General features: G+C 33.9%; 4 protein-coding genes across 7 annotated transcripts; all 4 read left to right on the top strand.

The window, feature by feature from the left end:
• The first annotated feature begins 3,877 nt into the window (after nt 1-3,877).
• Nucleotides 3,878-6,278, top strand: LOC113522944 (uncharacterized). 3 transcript variants are annotated; one of them, XM_026908799.3, is made up of 4 exons: nt 3,878-4,140; nt 4,481-4,637; nt 5,162-5,835; nt 5,997-6,278. In XM_026908799.3, the coding sequence occupies exons 2-4, from the start codon at nt 4,487-4,489 to the stop codon at nt 6,243-6,245; spliced, it is 1,074 nt and encodes a 357-aa protein (XP_026764600.1). In that variant the 5' UTR covers nt 3,878-4,140; nt 4,481-4,486; the 3' UTR covers nt 6,246-6,278. The 3 variants fall into 3 exon arrangements, with proteins under 3 accessions (XP_026764600.1, XP_031769900.1, XP_031769899.1); XM_031914040.2 differs by lacking the exon at nt 3,878-4,140 and adding an exon at nt 4,165-4,357 and having other exon boundaries at nt 5,198-5,835; XM_031914039.2 differs by lacking the exon at nt 3,878-4,140 and adding an exon at nt 4,169-4,357.
• Nucleotides 6,279-12,346: 6,068 nt separating this feature from the next.
• On the top strand, nt 12,347-13,387 carry LOC116412621 (DNA-3-methyladenine glycosylase-like). The gene is made up of 2 exons (XM_031914133.2): nt 12,347-12,482; nt 12,729-13,387. The coding sequence occupies exon 2, from the start codon at nt 12,785-12,787 to the stop codon at nt 13,355-13,357; it is 573 nt and encodes a 190-aa protein (XP_031769993.1). The 5' UTR covers nt 12,347-12,482; nt 12,729-12,784; the 3' UTR covers nt 13,358-13,387.
• LOC113522790 (DNA-3-methyladenine glycosylase 1-like) lies at nt 12,464-14,129 on the top strand. Of its 2 annotated transcripts, none has more exons than XM_031914132.2 (2): nt 12,464-12,590; nt 13,505-14,129. In XM_031914132.2, exon 2 carries the CDS (start codon nt 13,516-13,518, stop codon nt 14,095-14,097), a length of 582 nt encoding a protein of 193 aa, XP_031769992.2. In that variant the 5' UTR covers nt 12,464-12,590; nt 13,505-13,515; the 3' UTR covers nt 14,098-14,129. The 2 variants fall into 2 exon arrangements, with proteins under 2 accessions (XP_031769992.2, XP_026764404.2); XM_026908603.3 differs by having other exon boundaries at nt 12,468-12,594.
• A 4,399-nt stretch (nt 14,130-18,528) lies between these two features.
• On the top strand, nt 18,529-19,162 carry LOC113522524 (nucleoside diphosphate kinase). Its single transcript, XM_026908230.3, has one exon. The coding sequence runs from the start codon at nt 18,550-18,552 to the stop codon at nt 19,078-19,080; it is 531 nt and encodes a 176-aa protein (XP_026764031.1). The 5' UTR covers nt 18,529-18,549; the 3' UTR covers nt 19,081-19,162.
• The last annotated feature ends 355 nt before the right edge of the window (nt 19,163-19,517 follow it).

Genomic DNA, 19,517 nt, shown 5'->3' with positions numbered 1-19,517 from the left:
CAATTTTTGTTTTAGTTGGGCGTACACCACGTGCGTCAATTATGTGTCCAAGATATTCAATTTCGGGTTGGAGAAAACTACATTTTTTTAAGTTAACTTTGAGGCCAGCTTCTAGCAATCTCTTGAGTACTGACGTCAGAGTACTTAGGTGTTCGCTGTAATTTTTTCCTGTTACTGCAATATCATCGAAGTAGACGGCCGTATTCGGGATGTTGTCTAGTAGTTTTTCTAAATAATGTTGAAAAATTGATGGTGCTGTTGCAATACCGAAGGGCATTCGATTGTATTGGAAATATCCTTTATGTGTTGTTATTGTAAGATACTTTTTTGATTCAGGGGCAATTTCAAATTGAAGATATGCATCCTTTAAGTCAATTTTGGAAAATTTTTCACCATTTGCAAGCTGTTGTCTTAATTGGTCAAAAAGTGGTACTGGATGTAGGTGTGTTATTAATGCAGGGTTGATTGTGACGCGATAATCACCGCAAATACGAATTTGACCATTAGGTTTTACGACATTAACTGTTGGAGTTGACCATTCTACGGGTGTTATGTTAGGATCCACTTTTGTGATAATCCCTTCTTGCACTAATCGATCTAGTTCCAGTTCAATGTTCTTTTTGATACTGAATTTTACAGGACGTGGTGGAAAATGTTTTGCTTCTGTTCCCGGTTTAATGTGAATGTTGACCTGATAGTTTTTTACTTTACCAAGTTTGTTGTTGAAAAGTGTTGCGTAATTTGTTAGGATGTTTTGTAGTGTCTGTTGTTCATTAATTGCTTTAATAGAATATACAGCTTCCGGAAATTCCATTCCAAACATTTCACTCCAGTCTAATCCAAACAGCATAGGGTCTGAAGTCTTCATGACAATGACAGGATAGATATATCTTCGTCTATGGAGGGCCACCAGACATAAAATCTAGCCAGAGCTCGCATAGCAGATGTGCCTGGATGGCCGCGGTGGAGGTAGTGTAATACAGCTTTTTGTATCCCTTGTGGAATCTACAACAGGTAAATCTCCAGCACAAATAATGTTTGGCCATCAACTAAATTGTGTATTTGACAATCTACGCCCAGATTTAAGAAAAACACTAAATTTCAAACAACTTCAAACTAACTTACATGGAGATCAGCCTTTAAAAGAATTTAAGAGTGGTGACCCAGTTTATATACGCACGCGAAATGAATCAACTTGGCATCCTGCTACTGTAACATTACGTACTCACCGTTATTCGTACCTAGTTCAAACACCTGATGGTGTGGAAAAACGAAGACATGCAGATCATATACGTTCTCGAGCAATTGATGAAGCTGAAAGTACCAAAATAGGAGGAATGGTTAAAGAACCATCTCAAGACTCACAAGCGAGTATGACTCCATTACAGGCCCCAACATCAGAAATTCAGGAACCTTCTCCAGAGCAAACTCAAGCAAATGCTCCAATTACACCATTACAAACATCACCCTGTGAGCTACCACAAGAATGGCAACAATTGACATCAATACCACTTACTAAAGAGGCATATTCTACGGCCGAGGAAACAGCCGTACCATTGCGTCGTAGTGTACGTACCAGACGCCCTCCGAGACGACTACTTTATGATTAAGAAACATTGTAGAGACAGACAAACATTGTATATAAATCATATTCATTGGGGAGTAATGTTACAACCTCATCGTATACTCTTTTTAAAAAACATATTAACCTCTGACATTTTTTACTGTCTTAGATTTAAATATATACTCTGTCATGTGAAATTGCATTTTATTAAACTAGGTTATATATTCGACACAGTTTATGTAGAAAGTATGCGAGCAGGTTGTATTTGGATTTAGTAAGGTTATACGGCCATATGTCATTTTCTACTGCAGTGCTATTCTCTAAGCAAACAGGCTAGAGATCAGCAGTGCTATTCTCTAAGCAAACAGGCTAGAGATCAACAGTGCTATTCTCTAAGCAAACAGCCTAGATATCAGCCTTGACGCAGCGATGAAATATTGAAATGATATTCACTAATTCCTAATACGCGACACTAGCGTCCAAAGACGAGCGGCGTAAACGGAAACTCTTCAAGGCTGTGCGATTTGACATTTTGTCATAGTATTTGGTATTCACTAATAAAAATCAGCCTCGCCTTCGCCGACAGCCTAGTCTACAGCCTCGATTTTGTATGTCAAAATCAAAAGCTTTCTTTTCTACGCTGTTTGCAATGCTGGGCCTTAGACCAAATCCGCCACTGCATATTTATGCTGTTTGCTATGGCTGTTTGGATAATAATAATACTGAATAATATATTATTTATTGAATTAATAATAATTTTTACAAATTTCACATCTCCCCTCTTAAGGAGAGGAGATGGCAACTAACCGTCGGCAGAAGCACAGGCGGCCGGGGTTTAGGGCCCCAGGGAGAGAAACCGGCGTACAATGCGGGCAGAATATAAGAGCACCACTTTCTGCATCTTTCCCGGGAGTGAGTCGCCTCGAAATCCCAACTGACTGAGATGTTGTTCCAGACTAGTTGAGATTGAGATAAGACCGTTCACCGACAAAACGATTAGAATGATTTTGGTGGACGTCACCTACCGCCCCTGCATCCGTTCTGAGTGCTAGATAGGATCTTATTTTCGTTTACATGACGTGAGATCTCAGCGCTCAGAACATATGTTAACGTCTTAAATATTGTTGTAAAACAAGTGATGGGGCGATATTTAGATGGATTCGCGGTGTCGTCTGTCTTAGGAGCTAAATGAGTGATCCCGGTTGTAAGGAAGTTCGGGAGCGCTCTGGTTTCGAGGGCACTCTAGAATTGCACGGCTAAAGTCGCATGGCTAGCCAAGAACTCCATTAACCAGTAGTGCTGCAGTTCGTCGATCCCCGGACTTTTCTAGTTTGGAGCCCGACGGATCGCAACAGCCACGTCTTCCTTCGTGATGGCAATGAAGTTCATCGGCGTTATTCAAGCACATGCTTCCTCAATATCGTGTATCCACGCGCCCTCCTCATGCACAACAAGTTCAGACCAAAAGGGGGGTAAAGAGATTTCTTCAGGGTCGGCAACACGCGCGTAATACCCTTTGTATTGCAGGGGTTCATAGGCTAAAATAACTACTTACCATCAGGTGGGCCGTAAGCTTGATTGCCATCTCAGTGGTATAAAAAAATATATGGATTATGTAAAAAATACTATAAATATAAAAAAAATTCTAACTCTTTACCTATTAACATAATATGTTTTATTAACTGTATTAATTACGTAATAAAAATATGCATTTTATATTAATGGAATATAAGAAAAATTGGTATGAAGTCAAAACAATAATTGTTAGAATTTTTATCTGTCTGTGTTTTTATCTTTATTTCGGTATCATGCATAAACTACTCTATCAAACATGAAAATCTAACTTTAAATTCAGTGTACTTATATTTTTTTCCTTCTCAAGATCTACGTATATGAAGTTCCAATAAAAAGTTAATTATATTATAGACATGTAACAATATTAGGAAAAAATTGAAGATGTACTTATTTGAAACTATTTATGAATGCGTTCATTCGAAAATTTAGATACCTATAATAACAAACTACGATATGATAACGATCGATTTTTTATACATTTGAGAATCCCAAATAAGAGCGTGAAAAAATTTCTTCTGAGGGCAGTTACTACTGAAAGAATAATTTCAGTTAACAATACACATAGTATCATTTCCGTGACGTAATTGGAAATGCCCTCAAATCATCGAAAACCCATTACTTTTTTTATGATTAGTACTTAAAATGATAATGGCCCACTTGATGTATAGTGATAACCGTCGCTTATAAAGAACACCATAAATAATACAGAATTTACTGTAATACCCATGGCACCGCTTACACATTGCTCTTCCTGAAAACTACAATATAATGTGATACTTTTGTACCCTTTAATTTTACTGTTACATTCCACGTTTCAAATCGAAACAGCCATGCAAGTAGGTATAGCTACTCCAAGAAAGAAACACAATGGAACAAAGGACTTTTTTACAAAACTTACTTTTGGTAAATAATATTTAGCCTTGGAAATTAAACTGTAATGGCATACATGAAATATAAAAAAAAGATTCAACTTTTTGTTACAACACGCATTCTTATCAACGGTAAGCATAAACAAACTTTTAACGAGCACTTGTGCATTGTTAAATTCTATCTGAGCATTTAGAATAGCTAGGTAGTTATTTATTCATGAAAATTATAGTTAACGTGTATAGTCATGCGTGAAATTAAATATTAAATATAAGAAGTTCATGATAATTCTTGTGAAATTTAAACATGTGTTTACGTTTTCTATTTTCATTTGGTTTTTCTTTATTTTGGGTAAGCTACTGATAGATATGATTAGATAGATTCTTCGTTTTGTAAAATACTTATTTTCGTAGGTCCCTATTATATTTTATTTTAGAAATAAAATAATTTAATGTAGTCTATATCTTATTTTAGATACAAATGGTTATATCAATGTCTATGCTGAAAAATGAACGTTCTTATTTTATGGATAATTTTGAACCAGAAAATGATCTAGCGAACATTATATACTCCAAAAGTTATATGCCAGACGACAGGGAATTACCTAAAATTTCTTTAATAAAAAAAGCGGGTAAATATCTAATTGTTATTTATTGTTATTTATATCTTGTATTTATTGCTTAATACTGGAAATAAATTCAGAAGTTGTACATTTAGTAAATTTTAATGAATATGTATAACTCGGAGTTTCTTTGCATGATAGAATCCGAAACGAGGATATATAACTAAAATCATCGACATAGTTCGAAAGATAAGCGAGCTGAAGTGACATTGAGCTAGTCATAGCTCGAAGAACCGAGAACCCTTGAGAAGGAAAGGTTCTTGAGAGACGACCCCGTATAGATACACAATGAAGGACAGCCTCCCTACTAGATGGAGTGACGACCTCAAATGCACTACAGAGAGTCAGTGGATGCAGGTGGCTCAGGACCGATTTTGTGACAGTCTATGGGGGAGGCCTCTCTTCAGTAGTGGACAAATAATGGCTGAGATGATGATGATGAGTGAATGAATGAATGAAGTGAGTGAGTGAATATAGAAATAAATAGTTTTATTGTCTTGTGTAGGTCTGTAATACACATTATAACATTTTAGACAATGATGTTACTTACCTTCTTTCAAAATTATCAGACGAGGAACTTATAAAATTATTAAATACTCAACCGAAGAAAAATGAATATGATTTAAATGATTTAGTAAAAATTGCTTTCGATTCCAAATCAGTATATGAAGATACTTTTAAACACAATGAAGATCAGGTTCGACAGCATAACATTTTAAACGAAAACAATAATCAAAATAACAAGAAGCTAAATTTTAAAGCAAGAATTGAAAAAGACAATGACCCAATAGCCGTTTTTAGATTAGAAAATAAAGAAGTCGATCCGTATGTTAAGAGTGATGATTCGAATTACATCGCTGTTAAAAAATTAAATAATCTCTTAAGTAATTATCAAATTAACTCAGATATAGATAGCGTGGATGACGATAAAAAGGAATTATTATTTGATGTTCTTGTTTCACAGTTAAAAACATTATGTTGTAAAAAAAAGAAACCAACAAATCTCAGTATGATGTACAATATTATAACGAAACATGCACAGAAAATGACACGTGAATATATATTTCTAGTAGTGAACGATGAAATAAAAAATAATGTCAGTGATGAGCTCATCTCTGTGGACCCGGATAGTCTAGATAGAAATAGTAGTGTATTATTATTAGGACCTGTTAAAACTCCACTAACAGACATTCAACTAAAACTTGTCGTAAGTATACTTTGTATAATATATTCTTAGTATAATATATTTATGTTAGATGTATATCTATTTAATTTATAAATAACTTAGATATAATGGCTGAAAAAATGATGGTGATGATAGATATAATATCCGACAATAAAACGCGTCTAACACATTGAAATTTTCAGATTAATCGTATATCAAATGAATTATCGAAACCAGAATATCTTCCACTTTTGCAACAATTATCAGATGGAACACTAAATTACAAAAATATTAAATTATCGAAAAGTTTTGTAAGTGGACCAGAAACAAGAAGATATATTAAACCACACAGATGCAATCATCAATCAAAGTTAGCTAAAATTTACAGTGGACCAAAGTGGCTACTTTGCACTGGTTATTTAAATATTAATGTACCTAGCCTGTATGATTGATATGAATAAATAAATATTATATTTTTCCATTAACTTTATTATAATAAAATCATAGTTCTTACCTACATTACAGAAAAATTATATATTTTATATATATTATATTATAAATATTACAAAAAAATAAAAAATGTAAATACATTATAAGCGTTCCGAAAATAAACATAACACTGTATAAATTCGCATCTTTAAAGCTAGGACGTGTCTCTCTGATTGCGCCACATTGGGCGTTTTTATACTTTTCCATTGAACTTCATTGCTTATCTTTCATTGCTTATGTCATACATTAGGCATTTCTGCTATTTAAAGTTATAGTTTTATAAGGTTGTGAGGATTCTTTGTATTAAAATTGCAGAAGTCACTCTTTTTAAATAAATGCAAATGTTTTCTGATGAAAATGCATACTTCATGTACAGACTGTAACGGACAGGTCGACAAAAACTGAAGCAGACTATTATTCTGAACTGAAAACCAGCGAAAATTTTTATCAGAAAATTTAAAATTTTTCCTGGAGTTTTTTTCTATAAAAATCATGTAATCCATTTTATTATGTCATAATATAAAGAAATAATAAATAATTTTATAGTGAAATGGGTACTATGAAATACCGAAAAACAGCAATGTAATATTCGTATTAAAATCCTACCGTGACGCGCGGAATTAGCTGTATCGTAAATGTAAAGTCAACGCCACAAGCGTACGAAACTACCTATGAACAGAGAGAGACTTTGTAGAAGTCATCTATACTCTATAACTATTCGTATTTTTGTCATAAAACAGACGTATTTGCATTTCTCTGTGTCAGTTTGAAGGGGAAATTTGTGAGATATAACAGTGAAATCACAGGATACAGTCATAACAGCTTAATCTTCAGGAATGGCAATGCATGAAGGGTATCACGGGCAACATAGTATACTCTATTATGTCCATAGTACTGTTCGTATCTACAGGAAATGGTTACCACATATTATTAGGAGGGCTGTCAGCTTGTTTAAAAAAAAATTCAATGTAATGTCATACCCTGAAAACCAAAACACAAATAATATGACAAATACAGAAGTATAGCATTTTCGATTAATAAGAGACTTATCAAAATCGACTCATAATAAGCAAAGATTGTTAATACTTTTTGGTTGGTTCCAAAATTTAAATGCGGTGTGACACCTATTGCGTGTGTTGCCTAGCAATTGTTGACTGTCGTTTATTACGAAAATAGAAAATTAGTAGGTGATTTAAATATTATTTTTATTTAAATATCAAGTGATATTGTGTGTTCGTTTATATATATTTTGTGTTATTTGTTTGGACCTTATAAACTGTATAAGTGAAATCTACTGACAATTCTGCTAATTCTTACTACCAATCTTTGAAGAGTTCAGTTACTGTTCAAGGAACAAGGTTCAAGGTACGAATATCTTTAAGTGGTTATGGGCCCAGATTGCTGAAGATGGATCTTGCCAAGATACAGATTACCAAACTTGAAAACCATAACTGGATACAATGGAAGTATCGGATGACCGCTTTGCTAAGGGGTATCGACGGACTTCTTGATATTGTTGAAGGTAATATACAACGACCTTCTCTGCTGGCAGAAGCTGCTACGCAAGTGGCTGGAGCTGCTGCATCAGCTGATGGAGATAGGGTTAGCACAGGTGATATCACGAGTCTACAGAATTTTCTCAGGTTAGAGAGTACAGCACTACTCTTGATAACTAATAATATTAGCGACGAAACACTTGACAAGGTGATTAGATTCTCCACTCCTAAAGAAGTATGGGATGAATTACACAGGCTTTATGATGGCGTTAATGACAATAAAGCGTATGATTTATGTATGGAATTCTTTCGGTACAGTAAAGATCCCTTAGACAATATTACAACTCACATTACAAAACTGAAGAATATATGGTTCAAACTGGTACAGGAACTTGCAAAAGCAGAAAATAATACTAATTTACCGGATCTTTTACTGATTTGCAAAATTCTAGACACACTGCCTGAATCGTATTTCTCTTTTAAGTCGAGTTGGTTGTTGATGTCAAAAAAGGATCGAACAGTGGAAAATCTAACTAGTCAATTGTGTGCTCATGAACGTGCTCTTACAGGAACAGGAGGTACTAGTGAGATTAGTGGGCAAGCACTGGTGACCAAAGTGAAGAAAAAGTTTACTAAGAAAGAAGGTGAAACTTTAAAGAAAGAAGGCGAGACTTCAAAGACTACTGATAAAAGGAAATGTTTCTATTGTAAAGAAGTAGGACATCTTATGAAGGAATGTTCTAAGAAGAAGTCTACTCGCTTAGGAAAAGAGACTGTTTCAAGCATGAACATGATGTTGTTGTTGGTAAATTCATTAGACACGGTTATCGACAAGGATGGCTGGTATGTTGATAATGGAGCTACCAATCATGTAACAATGCGTCAGGATCTCTATCAGGATTTTGAATACTTTGGCGAATCTCACACTGTTACAACAGCGGATGGTAATATTATCAAAGCCGTTGGTAAAGGCACAATCAACGTTATAGCTGATGTTGATGGTAAGGAAGAGAATATATATCTTCGAAACGTCTGGTATGTACCTCAAATTAGTAAGAATTTATTTTCGGTTCTATCGGCTCAGGACAGAAATCCTGATAGTCTGTTTGAGTCCCGTGTAACATCTTGTAATGTCCAAATCAACGGAAAGATTGCCGTAAAAGGAACCAGAGAAAGGTATGGTGGTTTATATAAGTTGAAATTTAAACCTGTATTGCCTGTGACTTGCATAAATCTGGTAGACAAGACAGATAAATTGCAACTATATCATGAGAGATTGGGACATCAGAGTAAAAAAAACACGTAAAGGGTGTAATCGAACGTGAGTTGGGAATTAAAACAAACTGGTCTAATGAAGAAGTCTGTGAAGGCTGTATTTTCGGAAAAGCACATAGACGGAAGTTTGGTGTACGTGAAAGAGCAACTGCACCTGGACAACTTATTCACACAGATGTTTGTGGACCCTTCCCAAGTTCTACATCAAAATATAAGTATTTTGTTTTATTTAAGGACGACTACACACGATTTCGCTATGTCTACTTTCTACGTGAGAAATCAGAAGTATATCAGAAATTAGAAGATATGCTAGCTGAAGCTAAGACAGTAGGACATACAGTCAAGGAACTGCTCAGCGATAACGGCGGAGAGTTCGACAACGAAAAAGTAAAAAACATTCTAAAAAGGAATGGTGTTAAGCAACGGCTGGTGATGCCATATACACCAGAGCAGAATGGTTGTTGTGAATGTGACAACAGAACCATTGTTGAGTCTGCTAGAGCAATGATGCATGCGCATGAGGAGTTGCTTCAATACTTGTGGGCTGAACTCGTGAACACGGCTGTCTATATTTTAAATAGGACTGGACCGTCGAGTATAGAGAAGAAATCTCCCTATGAACTCTGGTATGAAAGAAAACCACAAATTAAGCATTTGAGAATAATTGGTTCTTTATGTTATGCACATGTACCAAAACAAAAAAGAAAGAAATTGCAAAAGAAAGCAGATAAATGTATTTTGATTGGTTATGATAACGATGATGGCTATAGACTTTGGAATAAAGCTTCGAATTCTTTAATAAGGTCTCGAGATGTTGTTATCAATGAGAATCCAATCGAATCAAGGTTCATTGATGTGTCAACTAAACAAATTGAAGAGAATGAGATAGAGATTCCTCTTCAGAAAGCTTCGATCGCTACAAATGATCGTATTAATACTGCAAGAGAAGAAAGTCCTTTGATAGAGACTTCTCCAAGCTCGCCTATTGATGATGAAGTATTTGATGATACGAGAAATGATGTTCATGAAGAAGAAATTGAACTGGATGAAGCAAATGGGGAAGATATTAATAATAATATTCCAGAAGGTCTTCGAGATCTTGAGATATCTGAGCAAGGTGCTAGAGTATTGAGAGATCGTGCATTACTTAGACTTCCTGCTAAGTTCAATGACTATATTATGAACACCGAATGGACTGGTTACTCAGAACCAAGTTGCTATAAAGAAGCGATACAAAGTCCAGAAAGTAAGCTATGGAAAAAAGCTATGGAAAGTGAAATTTCTTCTTTAAAAGAAAATGGAACTTGGATTTTAACAGAACTACCGAAAAATAGGAAGGCTATTCCATGCAAATGGCTCTTTAAAGTGAAACTTAATGCAGATGGAACAGTTGATAAGTATAAATCTAGACTTGTCATAAAGGGATTTCGACAGAAGAAAGGCATTGATTACTATCAGACATTTAGCCCAGTAGCTAAGATGGCAACGATTAGAGCTGTCTTGAGTATCGCGGCTAGTGAGGAAATGTATATGATGCAATTCGATGTTTCAACTGCTTTCTTGTATGGATCCTTGGACGAGGAGATTTTTATGTCTCAACCAGAAGGTTATGACGATGGCACTGGACGCGTATGTTTATTAAAAAGGAGTCTGTACGGCTTGAAACAAGCTCCAAGATGTTGGAACAAACGGATACTAGATTTTTTCAAAAGCGTAGATTTCAAAGCTTGTGATGCTGATCCTTGTCTCTTCGTACGAGACAACGATAAGGGGAAGATTATTGTAGCTTTGTATGTGGATGACGGCTTGGTGGCAGGATCTTCACAGATGCTAGTAGATGAATTTTTTGAAGATCTGAAAGGTACTTTCAAAATTACTATGAAGCCTGCATGCTATTTTTTGGGAATAGAGATAGAAAAAAGAGAAGACGGCCTACTGATAGCTCAAGCTGGTTACACAAGAAAACTTTTGAAGCGTTTTGGTATGGAAGATTGTCGACCTGTTATGACGCCCATAGTTAAGGATGATGTGGAACAAAAGCACAATACGTGTGATTTAACTCCAATCCTGGAAAATTATCGGCAGATTGTTGGTGCATTAGCTTACCTTATGGTTGGCACACGTCCAGATATCGCCTATGCTGTAAGTGTTGTATCACGGAATTTAGAAAAACCAACTGAGACAGATTGCGTTAGGGTGAAACGTATTATGCGTTATCTCAAATATGCTCCTGAAGCTGGAATTTTGTACAAGAAATATTATAAGAACAAAATTTTGGAAAGCTATAGTGATTCAGATCATGGAGGTTGTATTACAAGAGGAAGATCAACGTCAGGAGTACTGTGCCTCTATGCGGGTGGTCCTATCTCATGGTTAAGCCAAAGACAAACTAGTGTGGCAATTTCTACAACGGAAGCAGAAATAGTCGCTGCTAGCGAAGCAGCTAAGGAATGTATCTGGCTAACTAGGTTGTTTCGAGAACTGGTAGGCTTGAAAGAACTTCCTGTGTTGAATGTGGACAATGAAGCTGCTATTAGATTAGCTGAGAATCCGGAATTCCACAAGAGGACTAAACATATTCGGATTCGTCATTTCTTTGTTCGTGAGCTTGTTATAGCTAGAGAGCTAGTGATAAAGAAAGTTCACACTGGACTACAGTTGGCAGATATATTCACAAAACCTCTGCCTAGACCTCGTTTGTGGAAAATCCTAGCGTCAATAGGTCTCCACACCGAGAGAAGATGTTAATACTTTTTGGTTGGTTCCAAAATTTAAATGCGGTGTGACACCTATTGCGTGTGTTGCCTAGCAATTGTTGACTGTCGTTTATTACGAAAATAGAAAATTAGTAGGTGATTTAAATATTATTTTTATTTAAATATCAAGTGATATTGTGTGTTCGTTTATATATATTTTGTGTTATTTGTTTGGACCTTATAAACTGTATAAGTGAAATCTACTGACAATTCTGCTAATTCTTACTACCAATCTTTGAAGAGTTCAGTTACTGTTCAAGGAACAAGGTTCAAGGTACGAATATCTTTAAGTAAGATATTGTTTAATATAAACATAAAAATATAGTCTAATTGATAATAATTCATATCACCAAAAAAATAATAATCTAAGTAGTCTGTGGTCTCTGTAATCTATGGTCATATTGTTACCTTGTAATTGTTACTTTTTGGCTGATGGCTTTCGCCAAAGTCACAATAAATGAAAAAAAAAAAAAAATCTATGGTCACTATACTATCTTATTTATTTACCTATTTTAAATGATCAATTATTTTTTTGAAATTTAACATCATACAATTTTCACATTGTTACGGCGATTTGATATAACCAACTCAATACAAAAAAATAGTACAATACAAATCTTCTGTTTAGTTGGTAAAACGAAACTTGAATAACAAGCTTGCTACTTGTTATTAGGTACTTATCCAGTTTAGAAAACTAATCAAAATATTCTATGAAACTAAAAGCTATTTGTGATTCCTCATTCCTGGCTGAAGCCCAGTCAATGTAACTTGTCATAATTAAGTAGGTAAGTAGGTACTTATTATGAAATACACTCCACATCTAATTATTTACCGTATTTATTTTCTGAAAGATTAATACACCGTAAATATTTATTTAAAAAACAAATTGATAAAATAAGTTAATTTTTTTTTATTGTAGGTAACTATTATAATTACCTATTACTTATACAATTTGATGTAGAAATAATTTAAACAATGACAGAGCATAACTTGACAAGATGTGAATGGGCAAACAAAAATGACTTATACATTAAATATCATGATGAAGAATGGGCCAAGCCTGAATATGACAGCATTAATTTATTTGAAATGTTGTGCTTAGGCGGACAACAAGCTGGACTTTCATGGATCACAATTTTAAAGAAAAGAGATAATTACAGAAAACTTTTTTGTAATTTTAATCCCTACAAAATTGCAAAGTTTACTAATAATGATGTTAAGAAACTATTAAATGACACTAGTATATTAAGGAATAAAAATAAAATTGAGGCTATAATTAACAATGCTAAATGTTTTATAGCAATGGAGAATAGAAAAGAAAATTTTTCTGAATTCATTTGGAGTTTTGTCAATCATAAATGTGTTATTAATAATTGGCATAACATAAATGAAATACCTACTGAATCTGAAGCATCTCGTGCTCTTGCCAAAGCTTTAAAAAAAAGAGGATTTAAATTTGTTGGATCCACTATCTGTTATTCATTTATGCAAACATGTGGATTAATAAATGATCATATTGTGGATTGCTTTTGTCGTCACAATATATAAAATAAATGTTAAATGTATTTTTTAATACCATTTCAATTTTTATTTTTTATAATGAGTATGTCATGGCCCTGTGATATGTTACCTAGACTAGACTAGACAACAAAGGTCATGAATTTGAATTTGGCCAATATATTTCTTTGATTTTAGGTAATCTGGATATGTCAGAAAAAGAATCTAATGGAAATGTTAGGTGTCAATGGTTAACCAAAGATCCTATTTACATCACATATCATGATGAAGAATGGGGAAAACCTGAATATGATAATCTACGGTTGTTTGAAATATTATGTTTAGAAGGTCAACAAGCAGGACTTTCATGGTTAACCGTTTTAAAAAAACGTGAAAATTATAGAAAAGTATTCTATAATTTTAATCCTTATAAAATTTCAAAATTAACACATGATGATGTGAAAATAATATTAACCAATACCGGTATCATAAGACACAAGAGCAAAATTGAAGCAATTATAAATAATGCGAAATGTTATATCAAAATGGAAAATAATTCTGAAAATTTTTCAGATTTCATTTGGAGTTTTGTAAATAATAAACCTAAAGTAAATTATTGGCATAATATCAAAGAGATTCCAAATGATACTGAAACTTCTTTAGCCCTTTCCATTGCTCTAAAAAAGAGAGGTTTCAAATTTGTAGGTTCAACTATTTGCTATGCATTCATGCAAGCTTGTGGTTTAGTCAATGATCATGTTATTGATTGTGTATGCCGCAGAAAAGCTTAGAAAAATAGAGCTATATCTACTATTTTTATTTACCTACTTGTCTAATTATTTATCAAGTATCACATTTTTTAAATGGATGATGATGTAATGATATACCTGCCTGCACTTACAGTATACATAGGCGGGGACCCAGTGAGGAGTGGCAGCTGAGGCTGAAGCAGGTAGTTAGTCCATCATGATAAATTCAATAATAAATCAATCACGATGGTTTTCAGGGGTGACAGCGTAGTCGACCTAATAGGATATATTACTAGCAATGGGATTATTAAGCCCAATTACTAACAGTCTCCTCTCCCCCAAAGAGGGGGATTATAAGTAATGGGGTCTGATATTGCCCCATTTCTAGCAATATACATGCTTAACTTCCATGTGATTCTCACTAGAAACTATTGTGGTTAATATTTTTTTAATTAATCACGATGGGCCAACTATACTGTTTCATTCTCATCTATTATCCCTCACTGGTGCCCCGCTAGCGTATGACGATATTGGCTATCAGTACCGAGTATATTTGCATATGCTCAGGTCAAAAAGTATATAATAGTGATACTACCAGAGGGACACTTTGTACAAAAGTCGATTGCTTGGGTACCTCTGTCCCATTCGTGTTTCAACCGTGAAGCAGTTGTGTTTGCATGGCTGTGTTTCGGTTTGAAGGGTGGGATATGGCGTGAATTTATTGGGTACAGAGGAATAACACCTGAGTCCTCAGGAATGGCAACGCATGGGGGGTATCATGGGCGAAACAGTATACTCTGTTATGTCCATGATACTGCTCATGTCTATAGGCGACGGTTACCACTTTCCATCAGGTGGGCCATCAGCTTGTTTGCCATTCTAAGTTGTATAAAAAGAAAAAATAATATATAAAAATCCCGTGTTACAGTGTTCATTTAAGCCATCTTCTAAGAATGATTTAAAACAATTTTAATTATAATATTATACACACAGGATACAGAGGAATAACACCTGAGTCCTCAGGAATGGCAATGCATACTCTATTATGTTCATGGTACTGCTCATGTCTATAGGTGACGGTTATCACTTTTCATTAGGTGGGCCGTCAGCTTGTTTGTTATTACGTTGTATAAAAAAAAAAAGTACCAATCCAACTACTAATTCAACTAAGCAAATCATTCAGATTATTCTACCAATTTATTCATCCAACTGTTAATGTCAGCCGACTACTAATGTCATTCATGCAAGAGTATTGCATTTAAATTTAGTTAAAATTTTTGATAAGAGTAATGAAGAAAAGTAGGTACCTATAGTTTTAGAAAAAATGTATACGATAGTTATTGTTACATTAGTAGGAAAGTAAACAAAAAAATATTATTATATATATTATGACAATAATGTATTTGTTGTTCTTTTTTCGTTGTTATTTTCACCGACATAGAGATAGTAGTAGTAAATGGACTTGGTAGTAGCAGATACAGGTAAAGGACTTTGTTGTATTAGTTACTACTTAGTGAAGTGAAGAATACGATAATTAATGTTACTAATCTAATAGTCGAATTATAAAATTAGTAATTACTAATTATTTGAATAACAAAATCATTCGTAATCACAGGAAAAAAGATAACATTTTATACAAATCACGTAAAACGACTAGGTCAGGGATATCTTACCAATCTACACAAAATCCTCCTTGTTCTTGTTATGTTGGCAAGCCTGATCTTCAAAATTGAAACGAACAGGGTTGTAATGATACTAAAGTTATATTTTTCGATAGTAATAAAATGTAAATATTTCTCATTAGAACACGAATCATGTGATAAAAAGAAATTTTTAAATTTTATGTTAAGTTGCACGTTCCAATAAACATTTTTTAGCAAAAATAAAACGAACGGATAACATTCTTAAATATATTAGTTTTTTTTTTATACATTATTACATTAAGATCTTTGTTTCGTAATATTATTGATAGTAAATATAAATTTTAATACTTGCCATAACATCTGGTTAACTTTTAGAGTAGATATCATAATAGAGTCAATATTAATTATACAAATGACTACAATAAAATAATAAATACAAGTGTTTGTTTACATGTCCATTGAGATGGAAATTAGCTTCATCCGCAAAGAATATGTTGGTAAACGTTGAAAAGCGCTCAATCATCTGATTTACGAAGTCAACCCTCTGCCCAGCATCCTGAGACTATGCACGTTTAAAGCATCAGCACGCTTCTGAATCAAAAGATCTGGGTTGTTACGAACAGTTTGAGAAACACTATGTTTTCTAGCGCTCTCGAAGACCTTGAACGTCCGGATTTTGATTGTTCCTGCATTAAACCAGTCTTTTCAAACTTTTTGACCCATTTATCAATGAGTTTAGGACTTGGCGCGTCATTTAAATGTTAAATATTGCAAAATTTTGTACGCGCTACAGTCGCCGAATTACCGTTTTTGTAAAACTCGCGTACGCACAATGCACGGTCCAGTCCCAAGAAACGCTCCATATCAACAAAATTCCCAGAAACTAGGCTACCGAATAACATACCCCCCGCGCCCCTCAGAATAGTTGCGTTCACGCAATAACCAAAACAAATGTCACCTTTCTTTTGAGACACCTGTATATAGAGTAATTCCTACGTCAAAATAAAAATAAGTATTAAATACAAATCTAAAACTGTTCCACGAATAATTTAGACTAGCAACCCGCTTCAGCTTCGCAAGGTTCTTTGCATAAAATATAATACACCTATCCCCCGATTTATACGGTAGATACGTTCCTGAGAAAAACGTGTAAATCGAAAATTAAAAATTTTCAAGTCAAAACCGTGTAAATCGAAAAGCTTGCAGAAAATGCATAATTTTGCTATTTAACAGTTGTGATTTTTTTCAATATTTTTAGGTGTACACAGAAATAAAAATAAAATGCATTGACAGGTTAAAATATGTAATATATTACGGAAACACTGTTTTTTTATTTAATTACAATACATTAAACGATCCAAAGCGATCCAAAATTTCGATTTTAGTTTCTAAAGAAATAACTTTTCTTTTAACTTCTTTCGACATTATAAGCCTATAATTTTTTTTTTAATTTATGTTAATTTATAAAAATCTTAATTATGCACCCACTTGTAATTTACGAATATGAAAAATTAAATCTTTCTGACACTGTGAAACTTTCACTCAAATACAATTTTCCGTAGATAAAACTTTAATTTTATGCGAAGAAATACAGACACAGTGTGCATGTGCAGCAAGTCAGCATATAAGCTCGGGATTCCCCGTGAGATGTGTACACAGCGCACGTGTTCAAACACAGTAGCATTTAGTAGAGTGCAATAAAAACAAAAAAAAAAAACTTATTTGGAAAACAGTGTAAAAGCGAAAACGTGTAAAACAAGTACCGTGTAAATCGGGGGATAGGTGTATAGCTTATGTTACTCCTAGGAGAAGTAGTTTTCGGTAAAATTGGTTGAGTAGTTTTTGGATTAAATCGTAACAAACAGAAAATAAATTATCTTTTGTTGTTATACATAGCATTTACATTGATACACTATTATTTTGATTTTGCTATGTCTCCTAAGGTATTCATTTATATATATAGCTATAATTTGCATGATGTAAAGGGGAAAAATAATCTTCATGAAATGCTCAAATCAACTAACGTATTTAAAATGATAAAGATTAATACCATATTTGTGTAAATAGCTTTTCAATTACCGCTTTATAATTGCATATTTTTTTAAAGTCTTAAAATGGATTTAGTATGTTATTCTTAAGAGATAAACATGTGCCATTACGGACTTTTCTATAGACCTATATAAGATTCACAATTTCACCATACTTTATTTTGATATATATCAATGGATTTAGGCAGCGTTTTCGTTGAAACCTTTCCGAAAAATTTAAAACTTTTCTGTCTTCAACAAATATTGTTACATTTTAGCAAATGTATACAAAAACTTAATAATTATATATTAAAACTTTCCTCGAGAACCGCTCTACTCATTAGGGAAAACAGCATGAAAATCGGTCCAGTAGTTTTGAGTCTATCCTGAACAGACAGACAGATACGGCGGAGGGCTTTATTTCATATGTAACGATCGTAGCCATTTGCATTGCATTTGGGACTATATTTATTAAGTTGGCACTATTGTGACTTCATAATTTAACTAAATGTTGGCATGCTGTTTTCTGATTCAAATCTATACATTTAAAGCTAGTATGAAAGTTACGCAAGATTCAGCGTGTTTCCATTTATTAATATACAAAAACTAAAAGGACAATAATGAAATTGTCCCATTGGCACTGATGCACACCTACGTAAATTTAATTTGATTGAATTATAACTTCTAAATATATAATAAGTCGGAGAAATGTTCTTTATCTATGCTTCTTCTAATTGCGAATCAATAACGAAAATACCTACTCTGTGGTGAGGTGGGAGGGACAGGGATCTGACTTTTGTGTAACTTCCTTTTTCGCGTCCTTCATGATTGCCACTTTGTCCATACTCATAACCTATTTCACACGTATTGTTCAATCGGTAGCAAATATCATAATGGCCGCACCACGTGAAAGAACTTTCATTATGGTTAAACCCGACGGCGTCCAGCGCGGTCTTGTCGGTACCATTATTGAACGATTTGAGAAGAAAGGCTTTAAACTAGTAGCTTTGAAATTAACGTGGGCATCTGAAGAACTTCTGAAGCAACATTACAGTGACTTGGCTTCGCGTCCATTCTTCCCCGGTCTTGTAAAATACATGAGTTCAGGACCAGTTGTTCCCATGGTTTGGGAAGGACTCAATGTGGTTAAGACCGGCCGTCAAATGCTTGGCGCTACTAACCCTGCTGATTCTCAACCTGGAACTATTCGTGGCGATCTTTGCATACAGGTCGGTCGAAACATCATACACGGCTCTGACAGTGTGGAGTCCGCTAACAAGGAAATTTCACTTTGGTTCTCCGAGAAAGAAGTTGTGGGCTGGACACCAGCTGTTGAACAGTGGGTATATGAATAAATATAGATTGTTTATTCAAAATAATTTTCCATTTTTATTTGCTACTTATTTCTAAGATTAAAATAAATTGTAATTAAATTTTCTGTTTTTTATTTTATCACTGCTATTCTATGATTTTAACCTTTGTTGGTTTAATCCATAATTCCTTAATGTTTGTTGTCAATAAGTATTTTAATAGTTTTCTTACTAATTAAATATGTTTGATAAAAATAATACAATCAAATGGTTATTCTATCTCTGTAGTGACACCTATTTTTTTTTTATAAAGAAAAATGAGATATTGATTTCTTTATTTATATATTATATAATGATACAACTGACTTCAGCTTATTCAGTTATTGTTCAGCGCTCAATATATATTGTTTCCATCCTTGAACCACCTGCACCTAATGTTTTTCATATATGCTCTTATTATACTTATCAGATGTAATCTTACT

This window comes from Galleria mellonella, unplaced genomic scaffold (assembly GCF_026898425.1).
Source record: "Galleria mellonella isolate WM207_F2 unplaced genomic scaffold, CSIRO_AGI_GalMel_v1 utg38, whole genome shotgun sequence".
Taxonomy (NCBI): Eukaryota; Metazoa; Arthropoda; class Insecta; order Lepidoptera; family Pyralidae; genus Galleria; species Galleria mellonella.
The sequence above is the reverse complement of the archived record's forward strand: the minus strand, read 5'-3'. Positions and strand labels throughout refer to the sequence as shown.

Coding starts and splice junctions, on each gene's coding strand:
- LOC113522944 (XM_031914039.2), top strand. CDS start 4,313: ATGTGTTTACGTTTTCTATTTTCATTTGGTTTTTCTTTATTTTGG. Junction 4,358..4,480: donor TTGGTTTTTCTTTATTTTGG/GTAAGCTACTGA, acceptor ATCTTATTTTAG/ATACAAATGGTTATATCAAT. Junction 5,836..5,996: donor ACATTCAACTAAAACTTGTC/GTAAGTATACTT, acceptor TGAAATTTTCAG/ATTAATCGTATATCAAATGA.
- LOC116412621 (XM_031914133.2), top strand. CDS start 12,785: ATGACAGAGCATAACTTGACAAGATGTGAATGGGCAAACAAAAATGAC.
- LOC113522790 (XM_031914132.2), top strand. CDS start 13,516: ATGTCAGAAAAAGAATCTAATGGAAATGTTAGGTGTCAATGGTTAACC.
- LOC113522524 (XM_026908230.3), top strand. CDS start 18,550: ATGATTGCCACTTTGTCCATACTCATAACCTATTTCACACGTATTGTT.